Source organism: Trachurus japonicus, chromosome 1 (genome assembly GCF_045865225.1).
Source record: "Trachurus japonicus isolate A0001 chromosome 1, Traja_1.0".
Lineage (NCBI taxonomy): Eukaryota > Metazoa > Chordata > Actinopteri > Carangiformes > Carangidae > Trachurus > Trachurus japonicus.
Genome location: NC_140907.1, coordinates 37,747,389 through 37,763,541, shown reverse-complemented (window position 1 = coordinate 37,763,541; position 16,153 = coordinate 37,747,389). Strand labels below are relative to the sequence as shown.

The following is a 16,153-nucleotide window of genomic DNA, read 5'->3' as shown; positions in this document are numbered from 1 at the left end:
GTGTATTTCAAACCCAGCAACACACTCAGACAGAGACTGGTACATCCCAAGGACAAAACACCACACACCCACAAAAGCAATCTGGTGTATGCAGTCCAATGCAACGAGGAATGCAAAGACCTCTACATTGGAGAAACAAAACAACCACTGCATAAACGCATGGCCCAACACAGGAGAGCTAACTCCTCAGGCCTGAACTCTGCTGTCCATTTACATCTCAAGGAGAAAGCCCACTCCTTTGAGGACAGCAATGTCCAAATCCTAGACAGAGAGGACAGATGGTTTGAAAGAGGAGTCAAAGAAGCTATTTTTGTAAAAGTAGAGAAACCATCCCTCAACAGGGGAGGTGGCCTGAGACACCACCTATCTCCAATTTACAATGCTGCCCTTTCATCCCTTCCCAGGAGATTCAACAATCTAGCCTCAAAGAACAACCACTGTTCACAAGTGGCAAGTGACTCCAACGACTGTCGTTATAACACAATAGGGCACTAACGAAGTCGAAACCAACCTTCCATCAAAGGCAGTCATTTAAACGACTGTCGTTGGCACTTGGAGCACAAAAGGGAACCAGTGACATCATCACCCTTGTGAACACCCACACAAGAGGTTAAATAGTGAGTCTCCACACCAGATAGTTGGACCAGTCCCAGCCTGGTCAGATGCTACATGAACTGATGAAGCCTCTTGGATGAGAGGTGAAACGTCTTCCTAGACAAATAACTAAGTCCAGTTGCTTTCGATTTAACCTCCTTTGAAATACTATGACCTGGGCAAATGAGAATATGCACCGGCTCTCATCTATCATTTCTATGATCCTATTACACATCCATGGTATATAACCAGACCTTACAACATGTTTTCTTTTGACAGGTATACAAGTACAATAAGAAGTATGTACAGTCTGGCTGCAAGCATCCCGGGTGGATCCTCAAACAATCTTCAGAGAATCTTCAACGCCAACCCCCAGAATAACGTACAAAATCACATTACCAGTGCTGGTAGATATGTAGGCCAAAGACTAGCTATAGCCACAGTTAGGCAACCTGAACATGCTGAATATCGTCTCCTGAACAACTTAAACCTCGTCGGCAATCGGAATGACTTGTTGATCATCTACTGTTACGCTTCCTCATGTCCCAGAACTTGTACAAACAGAAACAATCCTTACAATATCCTGCAATCGATTCGAACACTGATTAGCAATGGACGGTGGACAGATCGAGCCTTTGTGTTTGAAAAAATATTTATGCCTGGAGGTACCACCCAAGTTACTCAAAATGAGTTAACCAATGCCCTTCGAAATTTGGGCACTGAAATCGGCTTTGCAAACGTATTTCGCTGTTACACACCACAAGGGTACAACTCTGTTTTCCAGTGCATCCGCTGCTTCAATGGTCAAAATGTTAAAAATGAGTGTATTAATTAGAATGCATAGTTAGGAGACAAAATGCCTTCTAATTACAGTAGCCAACACTCTCACTATCAGATGTTCATTTTGTAATGAAATCACAGGTAGGCTAATAGTAATCTACTCTCAGTTGATCTGTATCAGTCATAAATATAATGTTAATTTTAGGATACATGTGTTAGTTTATCATAAAACTAAACAACAGGAAAAAAAGAAAATGGATAAAAATTGAATAACAATGTACAGTAGGTATTTGTTGTCAGATGAGCACATGTCCGATCAGATCAGATCAATGTGAAAAGAAAACATCTGTTACATGATGATTGTTATTGATTATTTGGCTTTGCTTTGACCTGAATGATGGAGTTTCTGTAACCTTGTATTGTATTTGTATGTTTATCTTCATATGTGTATATGTGATCTGATGTACACACCTTATGATGTTGTCAAAATGGTCATACAGCGCCACCTGTTGGCCACAGGCCTGCACAACAACAATACAACTGGGTGATCTTTGTATTTTTGTCTATGATGGACATTTGGTCATTTTATAAGTCAGTGTACAATTTAGCTCACAAAAATGTAAACACTCTGAGGTTAAATAACAATCTACAACCCCTACACATTTTAAAGTGCATTCATTTTAATCTGGTTAGGTTAAAATGGGGTGTTAATCTGTCCTTTGGGTATAAACAGGGTATTAAACAGTGTTTTGTGAATGTTTCTATTTGTACCTGAGTATTTGCAGTACTCGTGTGTGTTCTTTGTAGAGCTTTGGAAAGTCTTTTGATGTTGTGTTTTCTTTTCCTCTATTAAAGTTCAGCTTTGCATCACTTCTGGTCATTGTTTGTGTGCCTGTCACTAAGAAGTGCCGTCTCAGTAGAATGATTCTGACGGTAAACAGATTGAAACAGTTTGTCAAGGATGTTGCACTTATTCAGGGCAGGGACGAGTTGATTAGGAACAACTTTTTTCTAGAGTTATAGAAATAAAAGGCAGCTTGGAAATGGGCCTAAATTTGCTAAATGAAGGGTCTAGGTCTAGGTTGGGCTTTTTAAGAAGTAGCTGGACAAACGCCTGATTACAATAGGAGGGGAAGCAGCCAGAGACGAGTAAGCTGTTATAAAGCAGCTCATCAGCTGCCAGAACAAAATATATCTCCAACTTGTTTGTTTACAACAGTGTACATTTTTTTCCTCATAGGTGACCAGCTGATAAATCAGCCATTAGGGTTTCTGACCTGAAACGTTACACTGATAATAAATTATTGCTCTGGAGCTGTTGTTGGTGTGCAGACTTTCCTCTTTCCTATGACTTACTTGTGTTGTTCGGCACCCAGCGTTTAGACTTAGGGATGTGCATGCTTTTTCTATTTTTTCATGTCACTAACATTCAACCTATTTCATACTCCAGTGATTACTAAGGCCTTTTCCTTATTGTTTGGAGTTTGAGAGGTGAGATAAAAACAGGAAGACAGTGAGTGTGTGTGGTGGATGGATCCACCAGTCATTCAGCAAAGCAGAAGTCTTCATCTTCATCTGTTTTCCCTGTGCTTAAAGTCTCTGTCCTCCATGTTGTTGCTCTCTGCCTGGACATCTCCACCGTTCTCCCTCCTGTCAGTACAGTTTTAGGATTACTTTTAAGAACAGACAGTATTTTACAATAAAAAAAAAACCCTACTATGGTCATCAAACTCCTCATGCAGAAGCCTGAGTTTACCTGTCTCAGTGTTGTCACTCTTCCTTGTTTCCAGTCTGGACGGATGTTGAAGTGGTGGTTGATGCTGGAACTGGGTTTTGATGAGCTGCTAATTGGTAACTGTTAACGAACAAACTAGTTAACTAACTATCTGTATATTATTCATATCTAACTAATATCAGGATAGGATATTGTAACCATCTTTAATATATTCAATAAAAATATGTATATGTATCATGGATATATTATAAGAATGAATATAATACATCCCTGATATGAAATGAATTTACCTTTCGATATTATATTAATAAAGAACTTTGTATTCATATTCGAATGTAAGTCATGTTTCTAGTTTATCACTTTTCTTCTGCTTTTTCCCACAATAATCTTGATGTATGTTTACATTCAACTGGCTTTTTATCCCACTGTTTGTAAAAAAAAAAAAAAGAAAAAAAAAAAGAAAGCCGATAAATTATAATGATCATAAATGATTTCTCTTTTAATTTCTCAAATAAAGACTTCATGCCATTTTGTCTGTTCCTCTTCCTCCTTTTCGAGACTTGTTTCGAGACGATGACTTGTTCAAATAAGGTTATAAGATGACTGTGGGAGGTTTGTTCATTGTGTCTTACTGTCGTCTATAAGAAAGACAATCACTTCCTCCTTCCACCAAACATTGAGAAAAAAAAGACCCTGAGGACTGAACGGCTCCAGAGCAACTATCAGACATCGTCTTCAACCAGACCAGGTACATGAAATAATACTGAAAAGTTTTACTGACGACTATTTATATAATTCATCTGCGATCTAAGTTCACACCTCATTTTTTTATGATGAATGATCAAAAACTTCAATGAAAACAGATTAAAAATCATGTCCTTTGTGTCATTGTCCAAACTTTTCTAGAAATACAAATATTGAAGGTGAGTTATTTATTCAAAGAAATATTTATCTTGCAGTGCTTATCTTACTGTGTTAAATGGGCTGGGGAGGGTCAACACCTGCAGCTGTGTCTTTGGGATTTATATCTTATTAGGTTCATAGTTAGATACAGATTCCACTAAAAATCCATAGTGGATTAATATTAACATCTACCTTTAGACTGTATGTAGATTTAAGTTTGTATTGTATTGTAATGTTGTGTGTTCAACCCACTGTGTGCAGATGGCTGCCCTGCTCTTAGTGGCTGTGGTGCTGACGTCCCTCCTGTCTCCTGGAGTCAGTGCTGCTGCCGTAGACAAAGATGACCTCGCAAAAATAGTGAAATTCATGATGAACAGGTGAGTGACTGTTGCTAAAATGTGCACAGATTAAAGGGATAGTATCATTTTTTTTAAAGTGGGGTTGTATGATCTACAAATAGCCCCTAAGTACTTTAATTGCAGTAGAAGACTCTCTGCACTCCTCCCGTTAGCAACGCCAGCCCATAATAGCCCTGCCCAGAGATTTACAACATACAGTGTTGTGAACAGACCCAAAGAAACGGCCTATTTTCACGGCCTAAAAGAGGTTTTACCTGGAAAAAAATACACAGTTCCATTGTTCGCTATAATATAATTTTGTCCAGCCCCTCAAAGTGCAGGAAAAACACAGTTTTTATTTGAACCTAACCAACTCACGTATCCCTCCGCCCAGGGTTAGCGCCCGCTGATCAGCAGTTGGTTAGGTTATGTTGTAAATCTCTGGGCAGGGCTATTATGGGCTGGCGTTGCTAACGGGAGGAGTGCAGAGAGTCTTCTACTGCAATTAAAGTTCTTAGGGGCTATTTGTAGATCATACAACCCCACTTTTAAAAAATGATACTATCCCTTTAATGTTTAACTTATTGGTTGTGGATTATTTTATTGAAATGTTTTGAGGTAATTGGTTGAAGCTGAACAGTGGTACGTAAGTCTGTTACCATTGATAACTGGTTGGTAGAGTGAGGTAACATTTGGTAACACTGGTTTCGTACTTCTTCTGATTAAACTTTCCAATCCACTGCTGTGTGTCATGCATGTTGTCTGTCTGTCTGTCTAATCCTGTAGTAATCAGTTTACCTGTTTCCATTGCCAGGTATGACATTAACACCCAGGTCGGCGTGGCTGTCAACATCCCAAACAACCAGGACTTGAATACACTTAAGGATGTGTTTCCAGAAGTCGAACTTGACTGTAATTTACTGTATACAGACTGCACGGTGGTCGTAGCAAAACCGTTCAGAAATGTTCACGCAGAGGTACGCGTTCTGAAAAACATGGACACCTTAGTTAATGATGCCAATGATCACTTTCTAGTCTTCTACTCTTTCTATTCCCCATGTGGCAGACACTGTATGAATGAGGGCAGTAAGTTCTCTATCATACCAAAGATTAATGAGGTCTTCCCCAACTGGACCCAGTTTGCTTTTGTGTTTTCCAAAGTGTTTGACCAAACCAGTAAAGGTGATCCCATTCCCAGAGGTGAAACAATTAAGGCCCTCAAACTGCTGGGGAAGTCTAGAGTTGGCCACAACAATGTTTTCCGTTGTTATAAACCAGAGAATGAAGCTTTTAAATGCATCAACTGCTTCACTGACACAGAACCTGTAGAACAGTGTGTTAAAAACTGACCAAAGATTGTCTGTTCATTTATGCTCAAAAGAAACAATGTATGCTTTCCATTGTTCTTTCTCTTTTTTCCTTATTTTTAAAAATAAGAATTGTCAGTGGTAGTTTGGCTTTTTACCTGAATACCGGCGCTTCTGTAAGTTCATGTTTGTATATTTGCACTTGTATGATTGTGCTACCTGCTGGCCACAGACCGGTACAACCACAATACAACTTGGTGATCTTGATGTTTGGTTTTCTTTTCCCCTATTAAAACTCAGCTTGGCATCAATTCTGGTCTTTTTTTGTGTGTCACTATTATTCAACCTATTTAATAGTCCCATATTTTACTGTACTGTGTAGCCTATATTACTAAATTGCTAAACAAACAATACAGTGAGGGGAAAGTTGTCTGACTGCAACAGTGTGTAAAATAAAATCCCATGAGGTAAAGGGACAAACAGATCACACACACAACAGTCTAAACTACCAACTTGTCAGGCAACGTTATATTAGTTTTTCTCTGTTGAGTCTCATAAACACCAGTTAACACAAAGGGAAACTGGTTAGTTTGACCTCATGGGGTTTGTACCAAGTATCAAGCTGACAAAACCTGCACTTCCTCTAATGACCACCAGAGTTTTATCTCTACAGACAACCTGAGTCTTTGCCCATTTTTGGATTAGAATAAGATCAGGGGGCCCGGCCGAGTCAGGTATGGTGACCCTGCAGGACACGCCCACTTAGGAGACAGGAACCATTTCATATCATTGGAGCAGCTTCTCATGGGTCATCTAGAGCATCTTTGGTTTCATTAAAACGGTCTGCAGAAACCTGTAGTGACGTCACGGAGGCCCATCGTGGTTTTTATGCCATTTCAAATGTATTTCTGAGAAACGGAGGGTGTCACAGTAACACCCTTAACACCAACAAGTGTGAAGCTGCTGCAAAACTTACTGCTCAGTCAGCATGACTGGACAAACTGTGGGCAACACTGTGCACTGACCACACACACACATACACACACACACATATAACAAACACCTAACAAGCACACACATTTCATTTAGATTCCCAGCATCAAAACTCTGGTGGAGATCTCTCAGTGTTAAAGTTTAAAGGGGACCTATTATGCTCCTTTTTGCACAAACTAAAATAGTTCCTGGGTGTCTTAAAGACATGTCTGTGACGTGCTTCGGTCAAAATACCCCAAAGATCAAACATCACAGCACTCTGTTCATCCTCTCAAAAACAGGGCTGTGCAAAACGGTCTGTTTCAGTGGCCCCTCCCTTTAAATGCAAATGAACCACTCCCTCAGCATTGCGTTACCATGACGATGTCTACTACTAGTACCTATACTGATTTGGCCAAAATGTAGTATGCAAACAAAAGCTAAATCTGCAGTAGGCAAATTGCCAGATCTCCAGTCTGCATCTGACCAGTCTACATTGTGTAATGAAATGTAGTCTTTGCCATGTAGGCTACTGTAACCATGTCACATGTAATATAACTTAATAAAATATATGAAAAATGAATGCAGACTGGTCGGTTCATTGTAAAACAGTTATTTATTGATGTAAATGTCCATATAAACAAAGTCTATTGTCCAGGCAAAAAATTAAAGTTTCTTGGGTTTATTCTCCATTGGCAAACAAACACACAAAGAACAAAGGCCCTTTGCCGCCTCTCTTGCCCTGGTAAAAAAACATCTGCCCTCCCAGGTGCCTAGCTCACCTGTGACTGCCAACCCCTATATGTAAACTCACCCGGTGCGCTCCAGCTACCCAGTACCTTCAAAATAAAAGCATGGTTAAGTACCAAAATAAACTTAATCAATACTAAATATCATAATCAAACTAAAAGTGTATTTCCCAAAACTAAACCACAAAAAATAACTAAATAATAGGCTAAGTGATTAAATAATACAAAAGTAACAAATAGCTCCGACAGACTGTAACCTCAGTCATTCACACTGTTTATAGTTCCTATCATTAAAACAACGAGGTGAGATAAAAACAGGAAGACTGTGAGTGTGTGGTGGATGGATCCACCAGTCATTCAGCAAAGCAGAAGTCTTCATCTTATCTTCATCTGTCAGACTGTCAGACTAAAGGCTGAGAAAGCTGCAGGTTTATACAAGACAAGACAAGACAAGACCGACCAACCAGCATGTCGACATCATGTGTGCTGCTAAGCATCGCCACAAGATTTGCTTCAAACTCTCAATCGCTTAAGTATTTGGTCTTTAAAATGAACAGAATGGTGAAAAAGTTTGAGCTGTTTCAGTGTGACGTGTGTTTGTCTTGTCCAGTCAAAATATCAGACCGTGTGCGACAAAGATACAGCAAATCCCCAAAGTGATGAAGCAGGAAGCAGGTTCCTGACTAACTGGTTCTGTTCTATACGTCGTTCATGTCTCATCAATTCTCGAACCAGAGACAATTAAGGAGCAAACAGGAGGGGAAGTCGGGTCATTAATGATAACTGAATAGAAATGATGATTATAATTTGACAGTCGTTCTGCTGCCTCTACATCTATGTGGCTCCGCCCAATTTAAAAACACATGAAATGGGTGCGTATGGGCCATGGATGTATTATATTATCTTAATAGATCCATGGTATGGGCGCCCACTTAGGAGACAGGAAGTGTGTGTATCACCAGCGCAGCTTGTCCAGCGTATTAAGACAAAAAGACCATGCTCAGGTAGGCTACTTCACCTCAGTTCACTCAGTTTGACCCTTCAGTTAGCCACCGGTAGCCATTGTTAGCATTTTGATAACAACACTCTCTAACACCCACTCTATAAGATAAAACAGTGTAGGAAAATATCCAACATGGCTGATTTAAATGTGAAACAATTACCAGAGAAATAAAATTTAACTGGAACTCACCATTCAATTAAACTTGTCTAGACCTCTTCATGTCGGTGCTCCGTGTGTTTCCCGGCGCCGGGCTGAAAGTCTCTGTCCTCCATGTTGTTGCTTTCTGCCAGGACATCTTTCTCCTTCTGTAGGCTACAAGTTTTAGGATTAGCTACTTTTCTGAACAGACAGTAGCCTAAACACACCACATCCTACTAAAATAAATAAATAAACGCTGACATGGACGTCAAACTCCTCATGCAGAAGCCTGAGTTTACCTGTCACAGTCAGTGTTGTCACTCTTCCTGGCTCCCAGTCTGGACGGAAGTTGAAGTGGTGGCTGAGCGGGAGCTGCTAACTGCTAACTGCTAACCAAGGGGGCAGTTGCTATAATACATCCATGGGCAGTTGTCGGTCTGAGAAGTGAAGCTCACTTCCACGTTCAAAAAACTGCAATCCCCTCGGCTTCCTCTGGGGGCTGGTGTCAGAAAGCAGCATTCTCCATAGACCCCCATGTTAAAATCACCGACTTTACATCCTCAATAAACATGTTAAAAGCCTGGTGTCAGAACGTTTTTTGGTCTCAACCGATAGTTTCTACCCCCGCACACACTCTGAGGGGGGGGAATTTTTTTTTTAACTCTACCGTTTTACTGTTATAAGGTTAAAACTCTGGCCAATTAGAGCGCGGAAACGTTGAGTGACAGGTCCGAGCAGCTCCGTGGACAGCTGCTTCGAGGCCAGTGGGCGGGTTCTTGGCCGGTAAATCCAACATGGCGCTGTTCAGGCCGCCATATTGGAGTCACAAAAACGACTCCCCAAAACCAATGGGTGACGTCACGGACGCTACGTCCATATTTTTTACAGTCTATGCTGCTAACCCTCCCAGTGGCGTAGATGACGTAGGGTTGGTGGGTTTTGTAAACCCATGGGCCCTCTTGTGGTGAAATCCTGCGGCCCCCCCACACACTGCCGAGGATTTTATTTTTTTAAAAAAAATTTTAGTTTAAATCAGGGGCGGGCTGGTCATAGGGAGGTTCGGGACGCGGTTGACCGCGGCTGCCTTCCGTCGCAGCGGCAGGTAGCACAGTGTAACATCAGACTGGGTCACTGCATTATGTTGCATATTAAGGGGGGATACGAGCGGGCGCGGCCCCTCCCAATTTGAGCTGATCCATGCGTCTATTAGGCTACATCAAATTAAACAACAGAAGCTGGTCTACAACGTGTAAAAACCATGTTTCTATGACCCAAACACAGCCCAAACACTACTCAAATAAACAACTAAACATCAAACTTCATGAAGCACCTCTGTGTGGACCCAGTCGCCACATTTCTGGCTCGTATACTACTGTGCATTATGCAAAACAGTAGGCTACACAGCTACCGCTCTGAAAGGGCTACAAAGATTGGAACGTTACATAGCAGCCGCGGCTGCACAGCAGCAGGCAGAGAGAGAAGACAACAACCAGCAAAGTCCAGCACACACAGACACTGCTTGACCAAAACATGGTTGTACATTTCCTCTTACCTTTGCTGTTTTGCCGTGAAAAGTTTGTTTTATGGGTAAATCCCATAGACCAGGGGTGCTCATTACGATTGGGTCAATCGCGTGATGAAGAACAAAAAAAAAGTAGCCTATATTTTAAAAAACACTGTTGTCTGGACAGCAGGCATTTTTCTCCCAACCGACCTCAAAAGCGAGGGCAGGTCCGCCGAAGCATCATTCCGGGTGAATCAGCTCTCCGCCCGTTGTCTTTGTTGTTACTCCGCTCCACAGAGCACATGGCTACTTAATTATGCACGTGCTGACCATGTTGTGCTGAGGCATTCTGGGGGAGTATGAGGTGTGTTCATGTCCGCACCATTCTTGGGTCCGGTGTGATTTAATGGAATATTGCGGAGAGGTGTGCGTACGCACAGCTTGATCAGTGTTTCCCACAAACAGGAAAAAAAAAAAAGTGTTTTTTTTTCCTCACGTGTGTTTACGTGCTGTGCGCCCGCACGCGAGAGAGGCGGCAGGTTGAGAGGCTGACTGGCGGAGATGAGAGATGGTGAAACGCTAGCATGGTTATTAAAAAAACACCATCTCTCATCTCTGCCCGCACATAGACAGACACAGGTTCACATACAGACAGGGGCCATGGTAAATGCAACTGCAGCGCTATTAACCCCCCGCATAGTCCGACAAACGACAGATGACCAAAAATGTATGGACGTTTATTGTGCCATATGGATTCATGCAGTTATGAAAGGTAGGCTACACCGACATATTGTATATGAAGTGTTATGTATGTTCATATACTAGGCTATATAAATAAACGTGAATCATTAATAATGTTGGTAGATCATTTTGACTTGGTCACTTGAAAAGTAGCTCTCAGGCTGAAAAAGTGTGAGCACCCCTGCCATAGACTGTAAGGTAAATCCACAATATTTCCAGTTTGAACAGAACTTTGACAGGTGTTAGCTAGGCTACATCTAAATCGGTCCGGACGGGCTTTAGGAGCGGCCGAACCTTTGTTGTTTATTTTTTTACAATTTTTTTTCAACTTTATTTAAAGTTGTAGCAACAACAACATTTCAGTCTTTCCAGCTCACATTCGTTACAACAGTAACAGCACACTTTATCAGAATCAACCACTGCAGAGATAATGTTCATACATTGTACAATCATTTTATAGAGGTTTTGAGCTTTAGCAGCATCATTCTGAAGGACACATCTAAAATATGATAAAAAAATTTTTTTTTTTTTTTGGGGGGGGGGGGGGGGGGGGTTTCTGTCCTCTATTTGTGTGTGCAATGTGGCCCGCTGCGCGGGCCCCTTGGACCTCAAAACCCATGTGGAATACAGCCCAGCTACGCCACTGAACCCTCCGTCTCTCTCACTGTCGTTACGTGCAAATCCGACGTTGCTTCTCCCGTGACAGCACCGTGTCTCAGTGAGGCTGAGCGGCCGCCGGTGAGTGCTTTGGGACGGGGGCGGGGCTCACGGCAGCACCAGAAGTTGGTATGGCAACACTGTTGTTACGTACGAGTGGAGAACTTTGATCGTTACGGTTCCCGTGGTAACGCTCCTCTGCGCATGTGCAAGTTCCACGGGTGCGCATGCGCATCAACAATGATAGGCGATGTCACCTATTTTATAAATCTTTGGTTTATGAAGATATACATTTAAAATAAATTAAACTAATGTGTTTATGTAGTGAAAATATCTTTATTTTATTCATATCTAGCATCTTTTTTTGTGAACAACTTTTTTATTGCTTTTAAAGGTCTGATAAGTAAAGTACAAGTACATTGCAATCTAATAAATAAAATAATAAAATTAAAATAAGGGGGGAAAAAAGGGATTCATATCTAGCATCTAACAATGTTGTAACCATATAGTCTCTATCAGTTAAATTTACCGTTAGATATTAATAAAGTACTTTGTATTGTAGTATTGTAGCCTAATGTAGCCTATTTCATGTTTCTAGCTATCACTTCTTCTCAGTCAGGCCTATAACTTTTTCTAGTTTTTCCCGCATTAATGTTGATATATATTTACATTCTGGGAAACTGACTTGAAACTGACTTTTGATCCCACTGTTTACAATATGAACATAAATTGACCAAAAAAAGCTGATAAATTATATTGCTGATGACTATCATGACTATCGAATGATTCTTCTTTTTAACTTCAAGTGACTTTACTCTTTTTTCGTCTGTTCCTCTTCCTCCTTTTCGAGTGATATGTTCAAATAAGGTTATGAGACGACTGTGGGAGGTTTGTCCATTGTGTCTTACTGTCGTCTATAAGATTAAAGACAATCACTTCCTCCTGACACAGTTCACTGCAGCAGCTCCTTCACCAAACACTGAGGAAAAAAGACCCTGAGGACTCAGCGGACATCAGAAGAGGTACATGAAATAACGCTGCAAAGTTTTACTCATGACTATTTCCCATAAGGAAAATTAATTCATCCGGGGACTTTGATCTAAGTTCACACCACACTATTTTATGATAAATGATTTTTTTTTTAAAGTTCAATGAAAACAGACAAAAAATCATGAATGGTTGTTGTGAACATAATATTTACTATTTCCTTAAAAAGAAATAATTCATCTTCTGGGCTCTTCAATCTATGAACTATGAGAATATAATGCAAAAATCAAATTTCACACCTTTAATTAAAGCAGAAGTAAGCGATCCGGTCGTTTTCGCTAATGCTGCGTTCCAGGCAGGCTTTTGAAACCGTAAGTTACAGCTTCAAGTCACAACTTACGACTTTGTAGCGTTCCAGGCAACCCGCAACTCGCGTTTCTCCGACCTGTTGTCTGTGAAAGTCACTATAACGGCCACTCGTAACTTCCGACCCGTGAACTCGTACCAGATCGAACTGGTACGAGTTCACGGTCGGAAAAACACGAGTTACGAGTTGCCTTGAACGCACCATAACAGTCCTCGTCCCTACGTCACCACATTCACGGCGTTCCTTGGCTGCACACACAGCCCTGCATGCCGTTCTCTCTCCTCATTGGATAAAACTTGTAGGATACGAGAAAAGTTTTCTCCTGGGCTCAGAGCAGAGCAGAGTGACTGACAGACCCGTGTTTCAGACCAAACACTCTATAGAAGTGATTGCTGTCGGAAGATATAACTATTTAAGACTTAGATTAACACAAATATATCACTTACTTCTGCTTTAAATTCTTTCAAAAACATCAGTGAAAACAGATCCCCATCCGGGGACTTTGATCTAAGTTTACACCACATTGTTTTATGATAAATGATCAAAAAGTTCAATGAAAACAGACTAAAAATCATGAATGGTTGTTGTGAACATATTTTTTACTGGTGACTATTTCCCTTAAGGAAAAATAATTAATCTTCTGGGGTCTTCGATCTATGAACTATGAGAATGTGATGCAAAAGTCCAAGTTCACACCTTTAAATTCTTTCAAAAACTTCAATGAAAATAGATTAAAAAACATGAATGGTAATTTAAAGAAAATCATCTGATTGTTTTCAGCTCTACGTGTCAATCATTGAACACACTGTCCAAACTTTTCTAGAAATACAAATTTTAATGTAAATGTGTATTTTCGGCAGGTTGTTAGACCCAGCACTTCACAGCAGCCATGAAGGTGAGTTATACATGGAAACATTAATTGTCTTAAACTGTGTTAAATGGGCTTCGGACGGTAATTCTTCTAATAGTACATATTGTTTATTGTTTAAACTTTATTGGATCCCCATTAGTTGTCACCATGGTGACGACTATTCTTCCTGGGGTCCCTAAAAAGCAAGACAGTACAGTGTTCCCAAAATAGAAATCACAAAAAATACAAAATATGAAATAAAATATATTTTTAAAAAAACAAAAAACTCAATGAGTATACATCATAACGTGTGCATACACACACCCACTCACACACATCAAATTCCTAAAGGGTCATATCGTATGCATACAGAATATACATTCACATGCACCATGCATACACAGTACAAGTATACATACATAGTACAAGCACCTACACATACGTACGCACACATATGCCCACACATACACAGACACATTCAGAGATCTGTCTCTATACGAGTTTAAACTAAAAATACAAATGTTTCCTCTTTGTTATTGCCCCTTGTCTTTTGTTCTTTGCCGTATGTTTGTGTTATGTGTTGTTATTATTATATATGAATAAAATTTCCCATATGATCATGTATTTGATCGCTGCCTGCTGTCAGTGTCGCTACGCTGTGTGTGTTAAAACCACTCTGTTGCTCTGTTTTCACGCCTGTATGAGTGCAGATGGCCGGTCTGTGCTGGCTGTCTGTGGTGCTGACCTTCGTCCTGTCTGCTGGAGACGCCGTCACCGCCGTGGACCAGAACTGGCTCACCAGCATTGTAGACGGCGCCAAGAATCAGTGAGTGTGTATGTGTGTGTTTTCGTGTGTGTGTGGTCAAACTTGAAGTATTTCATGTCGACAAAACTTCCTCAAATTTGACACAACTGTTCACGTTGACTCAGGGATGAACCGATGAACCAATCAGTGTGGCCAAAGGTCAAGTTAGCAGTGACCTGTAACAACACGTGATTTCAGCCTCTAGAACCTGCATCTCAAAAAAACACCTTGATGAAACCAAGTTAGATTCACCATAAAGCTTGACTTGGACTGAATGATTAACTGATTTGAGTTTATCGTCAAAGGTCACAGTTTATGGGAACGTGCTATACTATACCTCAATGATGCCTTGAGGGGTTTTCTTCAATTTGGCACAAATGTCCACCTAAAGCCCCAGTACGGAGCTTTTTCCTACGCAAAAGTTTCTGGTTTCTGCTGATGTGTCTCTGTTACCTACAACAGCAAATGAGCCCATCAGTGTGAAGATACGCTATTTCTAAGTAGTCTAATTCTAGACCTCTGGAAGGCATTGACGAAACCATACGAATAGTTACATGACGCTGCAAAAAAAAAAAAAAAGCAAGTCCCGTCTTCTTTCCAACGTTTCCAAAACAAATCTACACGCGCCGGCCAGAGAAACGTCTTCATGACAGTGGGAAATGCAGTTCTTCATTCCTCCGCTTTCGTCCACAGTGGCCGCCAAAATCAACACGAAATGAAAAGTCTGTACAGGGGCTTTAAGGATGGACTGATAAGACTCTGGTGGTCAAAGGTCAAAGTTACAGATCAATGACAAACCTACATGGTCTATCCCAACCCAATGAAAGTAATGGCTTTGAAATTAAAGGAGGATTCTGGCCATTTTTGACCCCTAAATTGCTTTCCTGATGGTCACCTGGTGTTGGGGGGAGCAAACAACGCTACTAAAATTGATGCAGGCAAACCGGAGTTACACCATGGCTAGACAGGTTACACCCCGCCTTTCTGACAATAGACTTCCATTCATCGTAATAGCGGGATTTTCTATTTTTTCTAAAAACCCCGCTATTCCGAAAGTTTAGCGTTGTGGCTATCCCTAGCGCCGGGTAGCCATGGTAACTCTGGTTTGCCTGCAGCAATTTTAGTTGCATTTTTTGCTCCCGCCAACACTGGGTGACCATCAGGACAACGATTTATTTTTGACCATATCACATGAACCTCTATCGATGCTAATGTCCTGAGTGTTTTTGTTGTTGTTGTTGTTGTTGGCAGATATCCGCTCCGTGACGCCTTCTTGAGCGTCCCAGAGAACCAAGACCCGACCGAGCTCCCGCAGGTGCTTCAGGGCGACGACGCCGACCAAGTGAAGCAAGACGTTTCACAGGATCAGGTCGACCGAGGCAGCCAGGTGGTGGCCGCAGTGCAGTCGATCTTGCCGCCGCTCATTGGTAGAAAATGTCGGCGTAGAGGAGGCTGCGGCGGTAGAAGGGGCGGCGGCAGGAGAAGGAAAGGTGGCAAGCTGAGAAAAGGAGGCAAGAAGAGAGGAGGGAGGAAGGGTAAAGGAGGGGGTAAGGGAAGAGGGAGAGGCAGAAGAGGGAGGAAGGGTAAAGGAGGGGGTAAGGGAAGAGGCAGAGGTAGAAGAGGGAGGAAGGGTAAAGGAGGGGGTAAAAGAAGAGGCAGAGGTAGAAAAGGAGGGAGGAAGGGGAAGAGAAGAGGGGAAGACATGCTTATTCTCCTTTCCTAA

The 16,153-nt window shown here is 41.4% G+C and overlaps 2 protein-coding genes across 2 annotated transcripts in view; both read left to right on the top strand.

The window, feature by feature from the left end:
- The window catches only part of LOC146992528 (uncharacterized), an 18,400-nt gene extending 12,443 nt beyond the window's left edge, over positions 1 to 5,957 (top strand). The window contains exons 3-4 of the mRNA XM_085787492.1: positions 4,274 to 4,389; positions 5,165 to 5,957. Coding sequence (XP_085643618.1) covers positions 4,274 to 4,389; positions 5,165 to 5,699 — 651 coding nt within the window. The 3' untranslated portion in view covers positions 5,700 to 5,957. The remainder of the gene's footprint in view (positions 1 to 4,273; positions 4,390 to 5,164) is intronic.
- Positions 1 to 16,153, top strand: part of LOC146992527 (uncharacterized) — a 20,012-nt gene extending 3,859 nt beyond the window's left edge. Inside the window, exons 3-4 of the mRNA XM_085790858.1 lie at positions 14,336 to 14,451; positions 15,682 to 16,153. Coding sequence (XP_085646984.1) covers positions 14,336 to 14,451; positions 15,682 to 16,153 — 588 coding nt within the window. The remainder of the gene's footprint in view (positions 1 to 14,335; positions 14,452 to 15,681) is intronic.